The sequence below is a fragment of the Pollachius pollachius genome, assembly GCF_949987615.1.
Source record: "Pollachius pollachius genome assembly, chromosome: 11".
In the NCBI taxonomy this organism is placed as follows: domain Eukaryota; kingdom Metazoa; phylum Chordata; class Actinopteri; order Gadiformes; family Gadidae; genus Pollachius; species Pollachius pollachius.
Genome location: NC_136944.1, coordinates 4,808,299 through 4,829,636, shown reverse-complemented (window position 1 = coordinate 4,829,636; position 21,338 = coordinate 4,808,299). Strand labels below are relative to the sequence as shown.

The 21,338-nt window shown below is 48.7% G+C and overlaps 2 protein-coding genes across 2 annotated transcripts; both read left to right on the top strand.

Moving 5' to 3' along the window:
- Positions 1 to 9,409: 9,409 nt before the first annotated feature.
- On the top strand, positions 9,410 to 14,558 carry LOC307083233 (ectonucleotide pyrophosphatase/phosphodiesterase family member 7-like; the record flags this gene model as incomplete). The annotated part of the gene is made up of 5 exons (XM_079747067.1): positions 9,410 to 9,698; positions 10,499 to 10,644; positions 11,044 to 11,673; positions 13,462 to 13,693; positions 14,425 to 14,558. 5 exons carry the CDS (start codon positions 9,410 to 9,412, stop codon positions 14,556 to 14,558), a joined length of 1,431 nt encoding a protein of 476 aa, XP_079603193.1.
- Positions 14,559 to 16,221: 1,663 nt separating this feature from the next.
- cbx2 (chromobox homolog 2 (Drosophila Pc class)) lies at positions 16,222 to 20,523 on the top strand. The gene is made up of 5 exons (XM_079745808.1): positions 16,222 to 16,317; positions 16,404 to 16,447; positions 17,999 to 18,064; positions 18,482 to 18,551; positions 18,968 to 20,523. Exons 1-5 carry the CDS (start codon positions 16,246 to 16,248, stop codon positions 20,375 to 20,377), a joined length of 1,662 nt encoding a protein of 553 aa, XP_079601934.1. The 5' UTR covers positions 16,222 to 16,245; the 3' UTR covers positions 20,378 to 20,523.
- Positions 20,524 to 21,338: the final 815 nt, after the last annotated feature.

The window sequence follows — 21,338 nt, the reverse complement described above, 5'->3', positions numbered from 1 at the left end:
AAGAAGAAAAAAAGACCACGTCGATCACCATAATACAATCTGGGATCGGCTTATTGGGTCTGTGATCGGTCAGATTAAGTTCTAAGTGACTGATGTAGCACAGCATTAAGGAAAGGTTTTGTTTTAAGGAAGGGAGGGAGGCACTCAGGAATGAAAGGATGGATGAAAAGGGGGAGAAAGGGAAGTATGAGGGAATGGAGGAGGGAGGGTTGGAAAGAAAGGAGGCAGGGAGGGCTGGAAAGTAAGGAAGGATGGAAGGAATGAGAGAAGGAAACAGGAAGGAAGGAAGTGAGGAAGGGAGGAGAGAAGGAGGGAAGGGAGGAAGAAAGGAGGCAGGGAGGGTTGGAAGTAGGGAAGCAGGCAGGAAGAAAAGAATGAAGCAAAGAAGGAAGGCGAGAAGGAAGCAAGGATAGAAGGTTGGAAAGAGGGAATAGTTTGAGGCCTGGCAGCAGCGTACTGCACACCGTAGGCCCTGGTTTAGAGAGCAGTTCCCGGCTGAGCGCAGACAGGTACGGGAGGAAGGGGGAGAGTGGGGAGAGTGTGGGGGGGGGGGGGGGGGGGAGGCAGCGAGGCGGGCAAACCCCCGGTTGATCTGACTCTGATATATGGGGGCGGGAGGCGGGGGCCACTGCTGTACATCACTTAGAGACAGAGCGAGGCAGAGATACAGAGATGGAGAGGGTGGAGAGACACAGAATGGGAGAGAGAGATGGACAGAGAGAGAGAGACAGAGAGATGGAGGGAGAGAGAGTGAGATGGAGGGAGAGAGAGAGGGGGAGAAAGGGATGGAGATGGAAAGAGAGGGTGATGTAGGACGAGAGTGGGGCCGGAGGGAGAGAGAGAGTGGGAGAGATAGATGTTGTGAGAGAAGGATGCGAGGTGGAGAGAGTGGGAGAGGGATCCGGAAGAGAGAGACAGAAGGAGAGAGGGAGGGAAAGAGAGTTGGACACAGAGAGAGACTTTTTGAGAGGGTGGAGTGGAGAGTTGTTTGAGAGCACATCTGTGACTCACTGAGAGCGGAGGCATGGGAGGATATTATTAGGAGGAGGTGTCCACCTGCAGACTGCTGCGCTTCCGGCCGGGGGGGAGGGAGGGCGGGAGGGAGAGGGAGGAGGCGTATCCCACGGCAACGCCATCCGTGTGTTTCGCCATCAGACGGATGAGGATCAAGAAGATAAAAGTTGTTTGTAATAATTTAACGATCCAATAAGATATTTTTTTGATATACGACCATGTTGAGGAAAAGTACAAGCACATCCCAACAGTTACTCTGTTGGAAAGGAGATCTGCCCGTCAACCACAGGTTGTCCAAAGTTGTACTTAGTGCTCACTTTGACGACCCCGGAGTGTACACAAGTTTTTGCTATATATAAAAAGACCAATAAATAATTATCTTAAAAGTAAGAGTTATGTCCACACACACACACACACACACACACTTGAGTCAATTCTACAGTTGCACACAACATTATTGCATACCATATTTTTTCATTCAGAGGAGCAGCTATGGGAAACATAATTTCCCTTCAGCGATGAATACATTAACTCCCTCTCACACATCTCAAACATAACTGAAAGTAGTGCTGACTCTTCAACCCTTAGTATGTACCAGGGTCCACCCAAACCCAGGTCCACACAAAGTCCCACACCCATTCCCACACCCAGGTCCAGACCCGAACCACACCCAGACCCCCTTCCAGCCCCACCACCCCGCCCTGGCTCCTCCAGAGAGAGACCTGACTACGGTCCATCTCCCTGGCCTACCGGGTGAATGCTAGATGGACTGCATTTATACCGTTTTTTCTAACCAGTGGCCACTCAAAGCCCTTCACAATACTGCCTCACATTCACCCATTCATGCACACATTCACACACCGACGGCGGAGTCAACCACGCACGGCGACAGCCAGCTCGTCTGGAGCAGTAAGAGTTCAGTGTCTTGCTCAGGGACACCTCGACACTCGGCTAGGAGGAGCCTGGGATCGAACTAGCAACCTTCATTTCACCAGCCAACCCGCTCTACCTCCTGAGCCACATGCCGCCCACATGTACCGGATTCCAAGCAGCGGCACCGGTCTCTCCCGGAGGCCCGGCCCTCCATCGACCTCCCCTTGCCGGTCGGCTCTCCGCGGCGCGCGGCCGTGTTATCTGGTTCCCGGCTCTTCATCTCGGCGCTTTAAGCGCTCTCCGATGAGCGATGGAGCGCGAGAGCGGGGCGCGGGGCGCGGTGAGGCGACGGCGCCCGCGATGAGTTTCCATCTGAAGCTTTGTGCGGAAACACACAAAAGGCGACGGCGGGAAATGTTAATGAGTTTCCGAGCCGAGCGGACAATCAAGGGGAGCCAAAGGAATGTTCCTATCACACCTAAAGACCTGCCATTTAATTAAAGAGGCCCGGGAAAATGGCCGCCCGCTAGGCCGACAACGGCTTCAATTGCAACAAATTAAAGAAATCAATTACAGACTCGTGGAGATGTTAAGCTACCCCCCCCCCCCCCCCCCCCCCTGTATGCTCTGCTGCCCCCGAGCACAGCACCCCTCACTGGGCATGATGAAGCCAGACCGATCAGCAAAGCAGCAGGATGGGTTAGCCCTATGGTGCTACATTCTAGCCACTTGGTTAGTGGTTCATAAAGAGAGGTGTGTGTGTGTGTGTGTGTGTGTGTGTGGAGATATATGCTACAAATTTGAGTCCACCCTCTCTCTAAATTGGTTGGTAACAGCCACTCTTTCTCGCTTCGTCTACACGAGTGACTGTTAATTAATAATATGTTCATTAGTTGTTATTATTCGTGTTGCCGTCAGTATCATCGTTAGTATTGTGGTGCAGTCGGTTATGAACAATGTGAATGTAACTGAGATATGTTACTGCTAATACGTATGGCTAATTGATGCTAACACCTTGTGTTAAATTTACATGCAGGGTGCTGTTCGGGGCAGCAACAGAGGTGTGCTGGCCTGCAGTTAATGGTAATACGCTTGTTTTCAGGCCAGCTGCAGCACAGAGACAAGTCAAAGTCAGGTCTGAGTTCTTCTCAGTGCAAGACCAAGTCAAGTTTGAAGTCTTTAGAGTAAGAGCAAGTCAAGTCTCAAGTCTATTTAGTAAAACAGGACACAGATAAATGAAAGTGGACAGAGATACAGTTGCAATAAATGGCAGATTCATTGTAGATTCCACTAGAGATTGTTTAATGTGTGACGCAAAACACTTTCAAGGAGGGAATTGGCAAAGGGACAAATGTATCCAAAATATGTCAATAATGAAGAAATAGCAATGCAAATTGTCTCAATATACCAGTGAACAAGAAGAATGCCTGCCTCAGCGATATTGTGACATAACACACGTTCTCTCAGTTGCAGCCACAACATCCACACAACAAAGGCATGGGGGGGTAACGGTGCTCCTCAAAATTTAAAGATGAAAAGAAATCTGCTAATTTCTTCGATTGATATGGTTTGTTAACAAAAATAGCCTACTTCATAGCCTCAAAAGAGGAGCGAAACCAAAACTATTGATCTTTTCTGAGACTTCCGATATCATCCGGAGCTTATGCTTGCTTGATGGCGTCTTAATGCTAGCAGGCTTTTATGATATACACAAAACATTTACACCACTTATTTAGAATGTTTTTGTAACATTTATATTGTAATAAGACACCACTAGAATGACTTTAGCTTAGCACATCAACATTCTGTAATCCATGCCCGGGTAGACAGCACCGGCAGAACTCTGCAGAGCATGGATAAAGTTGAAGGATTTTGGAGTAACAATGCAACAAACCAACAATGCATTCCGTAATAATGTTTAACTGCCCTTACAATCTGACCTAATGTTTTGCACCGTCTCCAGAAATTCTCGAGTCTCAAAGCACACAGATCTCAAGTAAGTAATGTCTTACAGCTGGCGCAGCTCGCACCGAAGTCAAGTGTAAAGCAAACCGAGTCTGAGTCTCAAGGCTCAAGACTCGAGCTCATAAAGACGCACACAAAAACACACAAACACAACAGGCCCCACAATATCCCCAACCAAGAGCCACAGTGATTTCCAAGCTCTGGATCATAAACTCACCCCATTACATTGACATGAGCATACAAGCAGAGGAGAGCTCTCCCTCTCTCCCCCTCACTGAGCAGCAAAGACGTCCGTAAACCAGATCGGAGCAGACCACTGCCATTATCTCACCATGTGATTTCCAACAAACGTCATGGTGTTCATAGCATCACAGTCACGTTCCACTCCCCTCTCTCTCAGAGCCAAATGGCGTCCTAGCCATGATGCTCTCGTAGCCAAATGCTGTCTTGGCCAATATGGCATCCATGTTCTTCCGAGGAAAACTGTTTTAGGAACATCGTGGGAAGAGAGAAATGCCAACAAACCGGGGCTTGTTTTGAGACACCCCTAATCGTTTAGCGACTCCACTGAGAAGCTTCTTCTAAAAAAGGAAAGAAGGCAACTCAAAACACCAAGAAATAAACAGAATGGAGGGAGAGGTATTAGTTAATCAAAAGAATCAGGAACCTTGTAAGAGGCCAGGAGTGAAAACCTTTAGAAAAGTCAGAAACAACAGATTGTGTACATTAACTCAGCAGGGTGACTTAATGTTAAGAGAGGGCACACAAGCTCATTCATATTTATAACCCCCATCACTGAATATGCACCCTTTCTTTCTTAATTGAATCTGTTATAGCATATGTTTATTTACAAGTTTCATACGCCATGTGATGCGCTGAAAAACTTGCATACAACTGCTTTGGAGATAAAAATATCTTACTTCTATATAGCAGGCCTGTCGCACCAGTTACTCAAGTTACTCATGTGCGCATGTGCCGAGCAGCCTGCAGCTCACACACACACACACACAGCACGCGGGAACGCATACATACGCCGCAAGCACGCATACACACCGCATACACACACCGCAAACACACGAACATACATGGAGACGCACACACACACACACAAACACACACACACACACATGCGCGCACACACTGCACGTCAAGACAAAGGCAGCGACGCATACATGGAAGCGCACACACACGCAAGCACACACGCACGCATGCGCACACACCGTACGTCAAGACAAAGGCAGCGAAACCCTCGTTGAGCTAAGACATTACGTTTTTAAACATAACGGCCCCACCATCGACACACGTGCAGGTAAGAACACACACGCACGCGGACACACCACAGCGACACCCGCCCAGGTAAGACGTTATGTTTTTAAACATAACGGCTCCGCCATCGACACAAGCGCAGGTAAGAACACACACGCACACGGACACACCACAGCGACACCCGCCCAGGTAAGACGTTATGTTTTTAAACATAACGGCTCCGCCATTGACACAAGCGCAGGTAAGAACACACACGCACGTGCACACACTGCAGTGACACTTGCCCAGGTGAGACGTCATATCTTTAAACATAACTGCTCCCCAGACACACGCGCCCAGGTAAGAACACACACACACCGCAGCGACACACTCGCCCAGGTAAGACGTTGGTAAGACAGTGTCCCTATAACACAGAACGAAAACATGTCACCTATCTCAACTATAACCACATTTCATATTAATCGCATTGTTTGCTGCGTTACAAACATTACGCAGCTTCAGCGAGCTTCAGTGATGGTTTCAATAACAATTCAATAGCTGTTGTTCTCCCGTTCCCCCCATTCTCCGTTCCATTTCGAAACGTGTATGGATAGCATGTTTTATTTTGCTTGTTTCATTAAAATTAATTAATTAATTAAGGCCGCCACCAGGGTGCACACGCTTTTGTCGCCCCCAACGCATATGTCACCCTAGGCGACCACCTAGTTTGCCTATGCCTAGCGCCGGCGCTGCGTGTGTACACGAGAATGTCAGGGAGAAAGAGTGCTATGAGGAGATTAATGAACGGAACGATATTTATATTTAAAAAAGCAAAATAAAGAAAAAAAAGGCGGAATCAATTTGTGGCGCTCGGTGTTGGTTCTCCGGCGCTGAACACAGTATGGTGAATTATGTCTATAGAGCCCACCACAAGACTACACTTTGTTGCTCAAATGTAATATTACTCTCTTCTTTGAGCCTCCCGAAATGTCTTTACACTTTGCTGCTCAAACTTAATAGTACTCTCCTCCTTGAGCCTCCCCAAATGTCTTGCGTTATTGATATCCCCCCTCCCCCCTGTGGACTGTTTTAGTTGTTTTATTTTTCTTATGTTTTTTGTGTATGCTATGTCTGACTGTAGGCTTCTGCTGTCTGTCTTGGCCAGGACACTGGAAGAGATGTTTAATCTCAGTGATGATTATTATTTTTAACTAACCAATAGTAGTCAATGCACTTTTCAGCCATAAATAACAGTAAAAGCTATTTAATAAATGATTTGCATGCATAGTATACTACACTTTCCATTGAACAATTACCCGTTACCATAAATTGACATTTTATATGTCAATATTTGATTACATTTTATAATGTAATCAAATGCTCACACTCTAGCTGCTTTCAGACACACCTGTAAGTCCTGATATTCTCCTGATGGACCATATGTGTGAACAACATATCCTGACATTTGAACCCTGAAAATCTCCTGAATAAAACTACCCCTAAGGTAGTTTTTTCTCCGGGAAATGTAAATTACCTTATATGTGAATGAGGAGTAGAAAGTCTGTATTTCTCACACCACTTCAGTGGGCATGTTGATGACGCTTCTGCATGTCATTGAGTGGCCCCCTAAATGATAATCAGCCTGTTGCCTTTTGTTCGCTGAATGGTTAAAAAATATTGAAATATTGGCACTGCTTTTAAGAGTCATTTGTGGTGAACAAATTGTATACGTTGTAAAATTATAGGCAATATGTTATTATATTATGCACTCAGAAATTTGTTACATTATCGACTGGGGTATCCACATTATTGCAATGGGTTTAATTACAACTAGAGGTTGAGCGCGCGCATTGCACGCGCAAAAACTCTAGTTAAAATTAAAATCAAACAAACGCTAATCGTTCTGTTCAAAACACTTAAAGTGAGCCATGCAGTGAGCCATGCACCTTTAACGCTGAGGCTAACCACGGCCTCTGATGGGCTCATCGTCACACACCGATTTTTCCATTTCGTTAGTGACGTGCTTTCAGTTTACATAGAGTAATTGTATGTTTACACAGAGTGCGAACAGATTAGATTGGAATTCTGGAACCTAAAGTGGCCCCGTTTCCCTAAACTAACTGTTTACTTTTTTTTCACCCTAATTTATCAGCGTCCAGGTGTGGCACGCATGGAAGAATAGCCCAGAAATCCTGTCCAAACAATAGCAGTCAGCAGCCAGGGGAGGCTGGAGACTTAACACAGAGTCATGGAGCTCCACACTGTCCGCCGCATCAGCCTTAATAAGGTCACTGATTATTCGTGAGAGGAGTGAGCTATAAACTCGATTTGAGTGATCTAATAATCTCTAAATAATCTCTCCTGGCGTAAGTGCGAGCTGATCAAGTGGATGTGTGCGCGGGCGGCAGCAGTAAGAAGGGGTTCAAAGACAGGAAAGGAAAAATGGGTGAAGATATTTGAATAAAGCGCACATGTAGCGTAATGCAACACAAATAATGTGGGTCCTCTTCAAGTTTTACTATGCATGCGGTCCAATATGCATTTGTCTCGAAACAATATTCTGCTTTGCGTATTTTTGACTTTCTCGATACAGACAAAATAAATTAAGGCTCCCTAATCGCCTGCTTGGGTGTTTGTGTGAGAGAAAGTTGACTTAAGTTGACAAATAGTTGTCGCTTAAGATAAGCGTCTGCTATAAAAAACATTCAATGGTCATTATTGTTGTATCTTATCATACACTATAAGATATGGGTCACTAATGAGCAGTTGGGCTGTATCTTGGTCAAGGTTGCCTAAAGGTAGACCGCAAACCCGGAAATCATCTGGGCTTTTCCTGCACCATAACCTGGAGCCTAGATTGTCATGACAGGGTTGTTTTTAGTCTTTGTGCCAAGTTGATTGGATAAAGGACAGTTGGGGAGGCAGGGAAGACACCATTTTGTTCCTCTTCCACAAGATAATAGTTCTGCAGAATTGAGTGAGGGGGTCACCTTAAGTTTTCCTTGTCCTCAGTTTTCTGTGTCTCCTCCGTGTGTGCGCGCGTGTGTGTGTGTGTTTGAGTTCTCACAGCTGAGATCTGAGACCTCCCTGTGGTACCGACCGTCCAAAACACTCCAAAATTCTGCTGACGGTCCACGCATCCCCAGCGCTAACACAAGACCGGTCTCTCATGAATATGTATAAATTAAATGAAAGCCGGTGAATATTACCACTTATCTCCACGCAGATTAAACTTCTCCCTTGAACCTCTGCCAAGGACACACACACACACACACACACACCCCCTAAATGCGCTCACACACAAGCCTATACATGCACACACACGGCTATACACGCACACCTATACACGCACACACACACCAATTCGCACACAAACGCCTATAGGCACACACATACACGCACGCACACACGCATGAAAGAGCTGAGCTGAAGCAGACGTTTCTCAAGAAATGTGATGGCTGAACACTCGATAAAGACTCTCTTGCATTCGAGGCGAATCCTCTGTCAGGTGGAGAGGTGAAAATGGAAACATGATCAAAGATAAGGGGTTGCCTCGCTTCATCTCCACCAGCCCCAGCTATTGGCCGTGGCTAAATAAATTGATATTAATCAATGCAGATGCCAGGGAATGTTTAGCGGATCGCCCCGAGGGTAAAAAGGTACGTCAGAGTTATTAAAATGAATATGTCCATTAGGGCGTCCCCGCGTGGCCCGGTAATCCCACATGAAGGGACTTAGGGGTCTAATTTTCCGCGGGTCCCACACGCGTCGGATCGATAGAGTGGTGTGCCAGCTCAAGGTGATGTGTGCGGCGAGAGCTGTATTCCTCCATCAATGATTCACGCGACCTTCTGGCTAACGCACAGGTGGACAGACATGCCCACAGACCTGGAGATAAACTGTACATATCTACACACAGACACGCCAACACATAAAGATAACAGACAAATTGACGGACAGATACATATCCGCCGACACATACAAACTCACACACTAGATAAATCCAATCCTGTCAGTCATGGCGAATCACAGAACCATGAACACGAAAACAAACAATATACATAAACACATCAGTAGAGTGCAGAGAAAACGTGCCAGCGATAAGATAACACTAAACTTTGCTCCGAGGTCCGTTCACCACAGCTGAGAGGCCGAGAGAGAGAGAGGCCGAGAGAGAGAGAGAGAGAGAGAGAGAGAGAGAGAGAGAGAGAGAGAGAGAGAGAGAAAGAGAGAGAGAGAGAGAGAGAGAAAGGCGGGGCCTGGCGGGTATAAATTATTCTGAACATACACCTTGATAACACCTTTCACACGCATGTTATTTTTGCTGAGACATCTGCCACGCCGAGACATGCTGCTGTCGCTCGCCCTGCCGTGCCTCGCCCTGACCGCGCTGGCCCTCGCCGCCCCGTTGGCGGAGGACCGCTCCCCGCCGCCACGACAGAAGGTGCTGCTGATCTCCTTCGACGGCTTCCGCTGGGACTACGACCGCGACGTGGACACGCCAAATCTGGACGCCATGGCCCGGGATGGTGTCAAGGCGCAGTACGTTACGCCGCCATACCTGACCATCACCAGCCCCACACACTTCACACTGCTGACAGGTGGGTACCTCCGGCTTCACACGCAGTCTCAAACGTAGCATCAAATGCAGCCACACATGCGGACTAAAATGCACGCTTTGTGAAAACTTTGATGTGATGCAGGGCAAACTTTAAATTCTGCTTGCTGCACATTTACATGTACATATAGCAGACGCTTTTATCCATAGCGACTTACAATAATAACATTTGTCAGAAGAAGGAGAAACTATTCATCGCTGTTGGTACAGTAAGGATGTTCATAGGGACAAGTACCAATCACTTGCAGTTAATTGCTAGGTTATTGTGTCGTCTCATCATTTTTATCAGTGGTTGTTTAAGAGTGGCAGCATACCTAACGAGGCCATACTCCAGCCATGGATACTATTCCGTTGTGTATTCATACATGGTTCATATGGAGTGCAGGGGGACATGTATGGCTACCTTACATTAAGCGCTACTTGATCAAGGCAAGCCAGCGTGATGTAAAGGCTTGTTACCACTTCTGGACGGGAAGAAGTCTCAGGAAAAGCAAATTAGTTTGTAATTGAAAATCCCATGGTCCACTCTCATCCCCCCTCCACTAAGACGATTATTCTCGTGGTGTCCAAAGAACAAACCACCCCGTTCGTCTCCTTACTTGGACTTGAAAATCACCATCAGACACTTTAAAAAATAAAAGGGAATTTAAAAAACGTCCTTGAAATCATATTCCTCCTAATCTCCATTGTTGTCCTTAAGAACTTGACCGCCAGTCATCCCGTAACTAAATCTCTCTCTCGCTCCCTCTCTCTCCCTCCCTCTCCCCCTCTCTCCCCCTCCAGGGCTCTACATCGAGAACCATGGGGTGATCCACAACATGTGGTTCAACACCACCACCTCCGAGAAGAAGGCCTACTATCCCACCCAGTTTGTGGACGGCTGGTGGGACAACGGCTCCTTGCCCATCTGGATCACAGCCCAGAGACAGGTCTGTTCCTTGAACCGCTCTCCCCTTTTTATCACAGAGATAAGACACGGTTCTGGGCTGCTGGCGAACGCATGGCTGGGCCGCTGTCTGTAGAATTACAATGGGCTCACAGCAGCGTACACTACATGATACACTACACTCAGGTCGGCTTCAGGTGCACGTCCAGTAGCTCTTGTTTTGCATGCACGTTGGCCCACCTATTGGAATATGGAGGGGCGTGTGTGTGTCTGATAGAGTGTGTGTGTGTGTGTCTGCTATTGTCTGCTAGTGTCTGTGTGTGTTTGTCTGCGTGTGTGAGCGGGTGTGTGTCTGCTAGTGTCTCTGTGAGAGTGTCTACGAGTGTGTGTGTCTGCAGGCGCACGCGAGCGCGTGTCACATCTCATCTGGCTTGCTTCGCAGGGCCTGAAAGCTGGCTCCCTCCACTTCCCGGGAACAGCAGCCAGTTACCAGGGAGAGGTTGCCATGGTGAGGGAGGTGGAGCCACGCTTCTACAACTACGGCAACGAGACCGCCTGGCGGGTGAACATCGACAAGGTGATGGGCTGGTTCGGCCCCGACGACCTGGACTTCGTATCGCTGTACTTCGGCGAGCCAGACGGCGTGGGCCACAAGTTTGGGCCCGACTCGCCCCAGAGGAAGACCATGGTGGCTCAGGTGGACCGCGCGGTGGGCTACCTGCGGGCGTCCGCCGAGCGCCACGGCCTCAGCGACCGCCTCAACGTGATCATCACCGCTGACCACGGCATGACCCAGTTGTTCCGGAAGAGCGAGATCAAGCAGATCGTACTGTCCAACATCCCGGGCTTCTCCTTCAAGGACGTGGCCTTCCAGCTGTTGGACTACGGGCCCTCAGGCATGCTGTTGCCCAAGCCCGGCATGCTGGACAAGGTGTACAACGCGCTGAAGGGTGCGCACCCGCACCTCAACGTCTACAAGAAGGAGGAGATGCCTGCACGGATGCACTTCTCCAACCACGAGCGGATCCTGCCCATTGTACTGTGGGCCGACCAGGGCTACCTCCTCAACGGGGTGAGAGGGAAGTTTGATTTCTGACACAGGTGGCGTGGCGGTGATGGGGAGGGGGTGGAGGGGCGGGGGGGGGGGGGGGGTTCAACTGTGGTGAGAGGGGGGGCAGGGAAGGTGAGGTTTAGAGAATTCGTCAAAACATCATTCACCTCGTAGGTGAATGATACCGCCCTAGGAGGCAGCCATAGGATACGATCTGGGCAGTTCATGAGAAGACACAGAGATGTATGTCAGGCCCATAGAGAGAATGGGTGCGTTTTGAAACACAATGGAATGCAGGATATTGATTGACAGTTAATCTACCATAAAAATATATTCGCAAGCCAGTTAGGTAAGCCTCAAATTTGATTATGAGGCAAATACAATTTTTCTTAAATCTACGCGTATGTTGCATTGAAAAGATAAGCATAGAAATTGCCTTCACCAAGCCAGTCAGTCGGTTGATTTTTTTACTCTAGGAAAAACTGCGAAAAAATTAAAAGTGATGAGACTGCAACAAGGAGTTAAATGATAATCCGGGCGCATTACAGTTTTAATCAAGTGCATTTGCACATTCCTCCGGGATAATCCCAGCCCTAGCTGATGACATGCTCTCAGTCGCTCGATGGAGCTCTATGGGGACCCCTACATCCCCCCAACACACACACACACACACACCCCTCTCTCCCCCAGAAAAAGAAGCAAGAAATTAGCATATACATTTGGCTTGCTAAACTCTGCGCTCTCGTCTACATCAACCGAAAAGCCACCGCATCACTCGACGCCGTGAGTCGTCGAATCAGAACGGAGGGAACAGTAGATTACAGGAAATGATCAGTGAACTCCTCGCCGCCGCGGCTAAATAAAGCATGGGGCTCCCCTTACATGGCTTGGTGATGAAGTGGGCTAAGCAGAGAGAATCTACTCTTTAAGCCGCTGCTAGCCGGGACGCTAGCACGCTATCTACTGTATCTCTCCGGTATCTCCTGGGTTATCTCCTATAGCTGATAGGGCCTCTTAGTTTAAAGCCCCTCGGTTTAAACCAGAGACACTGGGACAACCTTGTGACAGCAGGAGTTGCGTAACGTGAGATTTTAATCAACCGCTCTTACGAGATTATGAGATTAAGATGCTATCGGGATCCACCTGTGTACATTGATAAGATGACATGTAATGTTACTACACATTAACCACTGATTCACCGAGAATTGCACTGAAAGGTTGTACAGCATGTCCATAAAACAAAGTATAATACCAGAACAGCATTTTTTAAAACGGGGCTTGCTGGCGGTTGGTGGCTGATAACGGGTTTCAAGGTGGCATGTTATACAATAGCGACAAAATGTGCCACTGTAATACTTTGAGTTGGCCAACAGCACTCTCTGCTGTCTGAAGTGGAGTGCTGCGCCATTTGACCACTGATGGCCTGCTGTCTCTTAATGCCCACTTGATTATCCAAAAGTGAAATATAGTGCATCCAGACAGCGGATGAAACTGTTGCACAGCCCTAGTACTGGGGCGGCATGTGGCTCAGGAGGCACAGCGGGTTGGCTGGTAACTACAAGGTTGCTAGTTCGATCCCTAGCTAAGTTTCGAGGTGTCCCTGTTTTAGACGCCTCACCCTCACTGGGTCCGACGAGCTTGCTGTCACCTTGCATGGCTGACACCGCCGTCGGTGTGTGAATGTGTGAATGTGTGCATGAATGGGTGAATGTTAGGCAATGTTGAAAAGCGCTTTGAGCGGCCCCTGGTTAGAAAGCACTGTATAAATGCAGTCCATTTAACATTTACTCCGTCCTGTCTCTCCTGCAGTTCTTCCCAGTGCAGGCCAACAAGGGAGAGCACGGCTTCGACAACCACAACCTGGACATGAAGCCCTTCTTCCGGGCCGTGGGTCCAGTCTTCCGGAAGAACCTGAAGGTGGGGCCCTTCGAGACGGTGCACATCTACCCCCTGATGTGCCACATCCTGGGGATCCGACCCGAGGTCAACAACGGCCACCTGAACGCGACCCAACACATGCTGGTCTCCTCTGCGGGTGAGGGTAAGCTGACACCTTACATGACTACCGCTCCTCCTGGCGGCCCGCCGAAGTGTGTCAGCGCAACAGCTGCTCTTTCATTACCCCACCGTTCATCCATCATCGCTTTAGTCGGCGTGCGTCTGAAAGATACCGTGGGAAGGGATGCGGTGGTAATGTAGGTTAGAGAGGAGGGGGGGGTGGGGCGGGGGGGTGGTTGCAGCACCAAGGGCGTTGTGCTCAAAGACAACCGCGCTTTGTTCCTTTGAAGAGTTTTAAAGTACCACGAGGGAACAGTAAATGTGACGTTCTGACGTCCGCGTTGAGTTGTCGGTCTATTTACGGGGTTGTTAGCAGAGTATGATCGAGGATGTAAATAAATGTATGTGTAACTAGAGTGAACACAGTGCTCTTAATTCTAGGCCTATATAGGCTGACCTGGCACCATATCTCTGTTTCTCGTTCGGATAGAATGGCCTTGGGTCTATCTAGAACATTCTTACAAGCATTGTTGTGTTGTTTAAGTCAGGGAACGATAAACTTTTTCAGGTGGGAGTCATGAAAGAAAAGTACTACCAGAAATTGCTCTTAGAAAAACCAAAGAAGAGATAACAGAATTATCTTTACAAATTATTAGGGTAGACAGATCAATATGATCATTTTGGTTGGAAAGAATAACTTAAATTAAGAATGACAGTTTAATTATATTCCCTTTGCTCCTACTCAGTGTTTAATTCTGTGTTCATGGCTGTCAGATAACCCTGGGGTGATGAGTACCATGGAGATGGCGGTAACCGGTCTGGCGGCGGTGGTTGGGTTCCTGGCCGTCGTCTTCATCGTCCTGGTGTCGGTCAAAGTCTACAAGAGCAGGAATGAAGACCGAGGGTAAGTGGTCAACCAACAGATAGTCACACATAAGTAAAACCCCTGCTTAATCCACACCTCAAATGTTTTAATTTGAATTCATATTTCGCTTTAGTTTAGCATCAGTACTGGGCCAGTATCGTAATGTAGCCGAGATGTACATTAGCTCTGTTCTTAGTCGGGCCTTGTACGTTGAGCTCCTCATGTAGGCCTACTTTAGCTCTAGTCTGAGCCAGGCTTTATTCTTCGAGCTCTTCGCGGGTTTATAATCGTTAGCTGTAACCGTTACTCCGCCATTTTGAGACCCTGCAAGTTATTTGGAGAACTGTAAAATCCTAAAACCAACGTAAAAAAAACTCAACTTTGGCTGACAAGGGTTTGTTTTGCCACATCTCACATCATGACAAACGCTTTGGCACGACAATTTCTACCAAAAATGACTTCAAATTCAATTCAATACTTAACAATTAAATAAGTAAAATATGAGGCCCGACTACCAACACAATAACTAACGTTAAATTCAAAAGACACACATGCTTCCAAATGGATGCGGCGAATTGAAGAAATGTATATTTCATATCTATGCATATTTATGTATATTTCAGATCGAACGGCTTTGATTTGGACAATCAAAACAGAAATGCCACCACTTTCTGAGCCTTCCTCACACGGAGATCATCACCCACCACATGCTGAGACTGAGGAGGCCTGCCTAAAGATCCCATATAATGCTTTTTTAGGGTTAATAATTGCACTTTGGGGGGGGGGGGGGGGGGTAGCCTACTACCAAAATAGGTTTACATACCTGTATGTTAGAAATACCCCTTATTATTCTCGCACTGTTCATTTCTGCAAAACTAATTTCAGCGTCTTTCAAAAACTAGCTGTTTCACGATCCTTATTGCGGGGCGTTCCTGGGGGGGCGCGAATCCTCCCCCTGGCTCGCGCTTAGATTGTTCTAGTTTAGCAGAAGTAAAACATGAATGTATGCATACGTCATATAACAGTCTTACGCAAAGGGAAAAGTTGATAAAGCATGATCTCACCCCTTTATTTGCGGTCGCAAGGGCACGCGTGTTAAATTGCCTGCTGGGTCACGCGCAGTGCTGATGACGGACGCTGTCTCGTCTGACAATATACAATTTCGTTGTTGAATTATCGAGCTAAACTGCTCCTGTGTGTTCTGTGTATGCAATTGTCTGTTCCTGTTTAAAGAACATTTTTTTAAGAATGAATAAATAAACATAAGTTATTAATTGTGGTTGGCTTTCTTTTTTTATAATCTATCAATTGAAAATTGAGCTGAAACGCTCTCGTGTGGAATGTGTATGCAATGTATCTGTTCCTGTAGCCTACTTCCCTTTTTAAAGAACAAATAAGTCAAGTTAAGGTTTTAATTGTGGTTTGCTCTCTTGTTTAATCATTTTAAAATGGAATAAACATTCATAAAACACGTAGGCCTGAAAAGCACTGGGTTTAATAATTGAACTTTATTCTTTACCCATCGAACAATGGATGCCTTATCCTCCTCCATAAACATTAATTACCCCTCCTAGACACAAATTGGTGTATTTGAGAAGCGAAAAAACAGGGACGACGGCAGCCGGTGAGGGACCAACCTCACCGAACCGCCAGCCCGGGGCGACCCGCCTCTCCGTCCTCCTCCTGACAATGAAGAACACTTTGGTGTAGTGGAGAGAGTGAAGACAAACATGGAAGAGCTCAGCGCCGTCGGGGAGCAGGTCTACGACGCCGAGTGCATCCTGAACAAGCGGCTGAAGAAGGTCAGATGATGTTTGATCACATCTGATGTGGTTTATTGGTTGCTTATTGTGTCTTTCTGTTCTTATTGCGTGTTTTTATTTCGCAGGGAAAGTTGGAATTCCTTGTGAAGTGGAGGGGATGGTCATCTAAGTAAGTAGTAGGCTGGTGGTGATGATGGTGTTGCAAAACAACGAAAACAACAGCAGCGTGTTGCGCACAGTGAATAAAACAACAACTTTATGCAGCGAGGAGAGACAGACGGCGGAGGGTTTACTTTATTAAAAAGACGCGTTGTGCAGCGCGATGGCGTGGGACCCACCGCGCCACCGTGGTTCACTTTCTTTTGTTCATTTCCTTTGAAAGTTTATACCCAAAGTCTAGACCCGTGGGCTGCGTTTTGCTCCACGGTCGATCGTAATCCTCCACAGGAACTACTCAAAGCCTGTTTAAGTGGGACTTAGATGTGATATTTAGTTAATACCTTACCTGATCTTAACACGGCTAGTGTAGTGGGCATAAACAAAGTGACTGAACAACACTTTCATTAAAGCCACGATTGTTATGATGACGATGGTTAACGCGCCTTCATAAATAATCCTCGTATATAGATATGTAGTGGCTCAGGTCTGCCTCCTATAATTAAGTCTTAAGTTGTTTGGTTCGGATGGTCTCGACGAGGTCAGCTGCTCCCCTGCTTCCCCCCCGCCCCCCCGAGATGCCCTTTCTTTGTACCCCTACATTGTTGTTGTAGTCCCCCCACCCACACCCACACCCCGTCTGTGCTTCTGCCTGCCAAACCAACAGTTGTGTAGGCCTTTTCAAGCGTCCTTTGTACGTGTGTGTGGCGGGGGGAGAAAGCTGTTCAATTATGCATTAGTGATCGGTGATTACTTATCAGAACATAACAGGTGGTTGGTGGATAATCTGAGGGGGGGGGGGGGAATGAGTCCTATTATTATTTAAGAATGACTTAAATAATACACAAATAACAGGAGGCTCCATTAAAAAAAACGTTGTATATCACACATGTGTAATATATACTTTCAACAGTATTTTAATGTACTTTAACTGTTAGAGTAATGTTCACAACCGTTGGGACAGTCTGGGTAAAAAAACTGATACGGCTCTGAGCTGTTGTGATACAAAACACGATACTATTTCACACTGGCTAGCTTTCCCCTGAACGGGGTATTAAATGACCTCGTTCAAGGTGTGTGCAGACTGCATCCAGATTAAAATGGTCACCAAGCGTACAGACCCTCCAAAAGGTCACTTATTATATCGTCAATAGTTAAAGTCCCTGAAATCCCTGCCGATTTGGTGGTGGTTTTACTGGTAAAGGAGCCTAGTCAACTATGGGGGGAGAGGATGATAAGCCGTATTTTCTATAATAAATGAAGACGACACCCACAGCCCCCTAAAGACTGCATGTAATCAGACCTCCACACCTGTAGAACAACAGCTCCCCTCGCCACCCTCAACTTGTGTACCTCTGTAATTAATACTGATTAATTATTAGAGGGACTTCTGGGACGGAAGCGGGCGGGTGGGGAGGGGGGTTAATTAATGCCACGTTAGTTGTTTCTCACACACACACACACACACACACACACAAGTGTGTGTGTGTGGTTGTTTTTGTTGTGCTCGAACAAATGGGTGACCTTTTTATAATAATGCCAACTTATTTTTTTTCCCCGGCAGGGACAACAGCTGGGAGCCTCAGAAAAACATCCTTGACCCCCGACTGCTGGCTGCGTTCAACAAGAAGTGAGCCCTTCCTTTGTTTACTCATTCGCGGCACGCTCGGCCCAGACAACACTTGAGCAGATGCTAATTGATTGCGTTCAGCCGGCCTCTCTCCGAGTGGCCGCACGTGACTGGCCCGCGCGCTCACACACTCGCCGGTATTCTCATGCTAAAGGCTGCATAATCCGGCCCCATTGTCACTGTGACTTCTCCCCTCTTGCCGCTCCTCTGTCAGTCTCTCAGCCCTGACGGCGGAATTAAATTCAGTAGACGGTGGGCTGATGAGTGAGTGAGTTTCCACGGATGGCTTGCTGGCCTCAGTTGACAGACCGGGGTTCCCCTGCTGCCACAAACATACATTACATTTAAAAACACGCTTTGAACAAAAGTTGACGGGAGGACTATTTTTAGACGATTGTTTTGGTTTTGTTCCAACAGAGAGCAGGAGAAGGAGCAGATCATGCGCAAGAAAGGGAAGCGACCCAGGGGAAGGCCACGGAAAGTTGTTGTAAGTAAATGGAACAAAACAAATTAATTGTTTATATCATCTTCCGTGATACCCAGGCATGGAAACGAGGCCATTTAACTGACGACCGTTTACTGTTGAGACTCTGAGCAGACACTGTCATCCGAAGCCACTTAGTTTGAATTCATACAGGACAGTTTCTTTAGGATCGAACCCAGGGCCTTTTTGCTGGGAGGCCAACACCAAAGTTTCTACACAATCCGAAGTGTCGAGGTGTCCCTGAGCAAGACGCCTCACCCTGACTGCTCCTGACGAGCTGGCTGTCTCCTTGCATGGTTGTCTCTGCAGTCGGTGTGTGAATGGGTTCATTAATGGGTGAATGTTAGGCCCAAGTTGTCTTGTTATTTGAGGAGAAACATCTCCATCTCACGCTCATCTCCGTCGTTCTCTCCCCTCAGGAGATTAACGCTGAGGCCACTAAGTCGTCCAGCTCTTCGTCGGGCTCCTCGTCCTCATCTTCCGACTCCTCCTCGTGTTCCTCCTCTTCCTCCTCCTCCTCCGAGGACGACGATGACGATGATGACAGTGCCAAACCGGTGAGCCCCGGCGTCCGGACGCGAGAGCTTCACCCGGGGCCTCAGAAGAAGGCCCAGATCGTCGTTGCCAAGCAGGAGCCCCCTAAGAAACGGGGTCGGAAACCCCAGGCCTCCCCGGAGCTCCGGACCTTCCAGCCGATCAAGGGCCTCCGCAAGATCGCCTCCAGGGAACCCATGGCGACGGAGCCGCCGGGCGCCATCAGGAAGCCTGCACACCCGGCCGGCTTCTCCTTCCCGGGCTATCCGAGGGGGTCCCCCAGGGAACAGCTTGGTGGGGCAAACAGGGGCGCCCTCAGTCCAGCCGGGGCCGGTCAGACCCCCACAAGCCCCCTGGGGTTGGCGAGCAGGGCGGCCCACCCCGCCTCTCCGTCCCTGAACCGATCAGGCCAAAACAGGAACGGTGCCGACGCTAAACTGTCCGTCTCCGTTGCGAGCGGCGTGCCGGGTCTGGCCGGGAATAAATCCAAAGGAGTGGCCTCTTTGAGCGTCAACGCCCCCAAGCGTGCGCCACAAGGGTCGGCGCAGCCCCCGCTGGGCTCTCCCCTCAGACAGAGGAAGCCCGACGCCCCCGTGTCGCCAGCTCTACAACGGCTCCAGGCCGGCAAAGCCTCATCCTCGTTAAACGGCCAAGCCAACGGCCTCCATCCTCTGAACCTCCAGAGCGGCCGCAAACCGCCGCCGGGAGGAAGCAATACTCCAGAGACCGCGACCGTTCCCGCACAGGGCCTCAGGAACGCCTCGACCCCAGGGGGCAAGCCTGTGGCCGGGCAGCGGCAGGAGCCCGGCTCCGCTCAGACCCCCGTCTCCCCAGCAGGGTCGCTGCCCCGCAAGAGCCAGCCCGGGGCGGCCCAGGTGAGGGCGAGGGGCGAGGCGGGCTCCAACGGAGGGGAGAGGCTCGCCGGCCGGGCCCAGAGCAGGACGGACAAGGGGGACGCGCAGAAAACGGAAACGGTGGCGGCGGCGACTGTTCAGGGTAAACGGGACGCCGCCGCCGCCGGCAAAGATGGCGGCGGCGGTGGCGGCGGCAAGCAGCCCAAGAGCGGCACGAGCACGGGGGAGGAGGGCAGCAGCTCCGACTCGGACCAGGACTCGTGTTTCCCGGGCAGCGGCCAGCAGGACCTCTCCATCTCGCTCCAGAGCAACCAGGAGTGGAAGCCCACGCGCAGCCTGATAGAACACGTGTTCGTCACGGACGTCACGGCCAACCTGGTCACCGTCACGGTGAAGGAGTCCCCCACCAGCGTGGGCTTCTTCAACATGAGGAACTACTGAGGCGAGGCGCCCACCTTCTGACCTCAAGAAGGCCCCCTCGCTTAGACCTCCGAAATCTGCCTTGTGGGGGGGGGGGGGGACGCTCAAGCACTGTACATTTTCAGTGTTGATATACACCGAGGGGTGCGGAAATGCTAATCCTGTAAACATTTAACATTTTTGTAGGTACGTAGAGTGTTGATTAAGACCAGCTACCGTCGGGCTAGGCTCTAGCATTGCTTTCTCTCTCTCTCTCTCTGTCTCTCTCTCTGTCTCTGTCTCTCTCTCTCTCTCTCTCTCTCTCTGTGTATATTCTTGACGGATGATGAAAGGAGAACATCTTGTAGGGCAACTCGTGTACTTTTAACCTAGACCTTTTTGTTTTTATATCATTTGGAGTCAAACAGGTTTAAAAGGATCTAAATAATTTCTTTTTTTACTAAGACCTCTCTGAGCAGAAGAGCTTTAACTAGCTGTCGCAAGAAAGGGCTGCACTACAAGACAGCAGATCACGCATAGACCGACCGCATGCTGGCATTCTAGCATCGACTCCAAAGGTCTGCGCTCTGAGCTTTTAGCTGTACGAAAAGGGATAACCACAGTCTACAGATAACAGTCAGGCAAACGGTGTACGGTGCGATTACAGTAATCAAGCAATTGGCTGCTGTGGTGGTTGTAATAGTGTCACAACTGCAGTGGGGTGCTACAGAGGAGTGATACAGAAGGGAATTGGGAGACGGCCGTTTGTTCGCTCAAACACGGGCGTTGCCAGTTGGCAAGATGAAGGCTTCCAACTGCGAGGCGTCCGTGTTCATTCTGGGACCGTGATCATCGTGTGTGATGGCATGTGGTCGGGTTAAGGGAGGGGACTACCTGAATTACTACATGGAGTTTATCATGTATGAAATTATATATTTTTTTTGAAATTTGTTTACTCCTTGGGCTGCAGTGCCAGAGTGGGAACTTCCACCCACGACGTCCG